The sequence below is a fragment of the Perkinsus marinus genome, assembly GCF_000006405.1.
Source record: "Perkinsus marinus ATCC 50983 genomic scaffold scf_1104296951074, whole genome shotgun sequence".
NCBI lineage: Eukaryota > Perkinsozoa > Perkinsida > Perkinsidae > Perkinsus > Perkinsus marinus.
Genome location: NW_003209427.1, coordinates 1 through 1,900, shown reverse-complemented (window position 1 = coordinate 1,900; position 1,900 = coordinate 1). Strand labels below are relative to the sequence as shown.

General features: G+C 44.6%; 1 protein-coding gene across 1 annotated transcript; it reads left to right on the top strand.

The window, feature by feature from the left end:
- Window positions 1-500: 500 nt before the first annotated feature.
- Pmar_PMAR015748 (conserved hypothetical protein) lies at window positions 501-1,441 on the top strand (the record flags this gene model as incomplete). The annotated part of the gene is made up of 3 exons (XM_002777717.1): window positions 501-592; window positions 1,113-1,253; window positions 1,382-1,441. Coding segments are annotated over 3 exons (293 nt in total), but the record flags the coding sequence as incomplete, so codon positions are not given.
- Between the last annotated feature and the right edge of the window lie 459 nt (window positions 1,442-1,900).

Genomic DNA, 1,900 nt, shown 5'->3' with positions numbered 1-1,900 from the left:
GTTGTCTACACAAGACTCTTGTGTAGGTATTATCCTTGCTGTCACAACCATCTACCAAAACTTCGAGACTATGTACAAGGAAGGTGGTATCCCTCCTGAGCTAGCTGCTGCACTCTTCTAAGGGGTGTTTAGAGGACTCATCAATGCAATACTTACAATACGACATTCTTATCGTCAGCCATCAGCAGTAGTAGTTGCTGCTGCTGTTGTGGGGTTGCTGTGAGACTTCGTTGAATTGCCGACTACTTACCACGGACTGCCGGAAGAACTCTCCTCCCCAATCTTGAGTTCAGTACTATGGTCAATCATCACGACTATCAGTCGCTGGGGTCGAGGAACAGTGGAGTGATAGCAGATAGCTGTGCCCTTTAGGGTTTAGTGCATTTGGACTCAGGCTGCCCAACGATTATCTACTCGATAACGCGGGTCTGGAATAGTGGAGATTGTTGTTCCTGATGAGTTCCCCCCTGGCCTTCCTACGGGACTACTTTACAGAACTCATGCCCGATCCGACCACCTGTATCGGTAGATGCAACACGGTATCTGATGTTAGCGACTCGGATAAATTCACCGATATATATACCTACCGCCTGTAAGTGTAGTGAGCATCATATATAGCACTACTGCTACGGTGATAATACTTCCCGAGGGCGAATCCAGATGAGCAGCGTTGGAATATATGTTTGCTTTCCTCAGCTGATCTTAGGAGTGAGTTCGGAGTTTCCTCACGTGAAATAGGCGTTTATATACGAATTAGGATAGAAATGTACAGAAACCAATGAGAATTTCCCGAATTTTCCTCAAAATTTTCATATCGTCGGCCACACACGTAGTTGACCATGTGCATATTTTACCACACTGCAGATGAGTATTTCTAATATGACTCTTTTGTCAGCAGTGTGAGCAAATGCGCAATGGAAACTTCGGGAAAATTTGGGGAAATTCTTGTTGGTTTCTTCCCGAGCTCGTATGAATGAAAAAAATTCCGCAGAACTTCCCGAACTTCAGAATTTTCATATCGTCACCAACACACGTCGTTGAGCATGTCAGTGTTTTCCCATACTGCTTGTCTACATGGCGTCAAGTCGTTCGTATGATTTGATGCGGTTCAGATTTTGTCAGAAGGCCTGTGCAGCGGATGACAACGAGATCCGAGATATGCGAGGGTGTGAGGAATTCTGCCTCAAACTATGTTTCAAGGACAGTATTGTTGAGGATACCAACGCTAATATCAACTATGTGGTGCTCGACAGGTCAGTGAACATCATCATCATCATCATCATCATCATCATCAACAACAACGACAACAAGTTCAGTCTTTGAGTCCTTGCCCATGTATTTAAACGAAAAATTTTTGATGTTTATTTTTCGGTGCCCTCAGATCTCCGGGATCACCAGGAAACTCAGCGAAGTGTATGGAGATATGCACCGCTGGGTGCGGGTGAGAGGCATACCAACGGCATGAGCTTGATAGCTTCACTTTAGGTTCCGGCTTGTGGGAGGAGGGAAGAACCAAGACAATGTGTGGAGATGACATTCATTATGTTGTGTGTTGGTGTATCACCGTTTCACGTGGTGCCGTCGGAGTTGTGGCGCATAAGCAACTCTCGGGTGTTTACTGGAATCATCCTGAAATTTGAAATTACTTTCGTAGTCGTAGAATTTCTGTTGACATCGCCGATGGTTTAAATGGCGCGAATTATTCGGAGTTTTGGATAAATGGAAATATGTGGGAAAAAGAAGTTGTATGTATATACGGTATGTGTTGTTTGACAAGTAGTCAGTGAAGGTTGATTGAGTGAGTGTAGCAGTATTGGAAACTCATGACACATGTCATCGCGGTTGGCGAGGAAGATCTCAACGAGGAGCTCACACGAATGATCGCTTCTAATAGAGATGA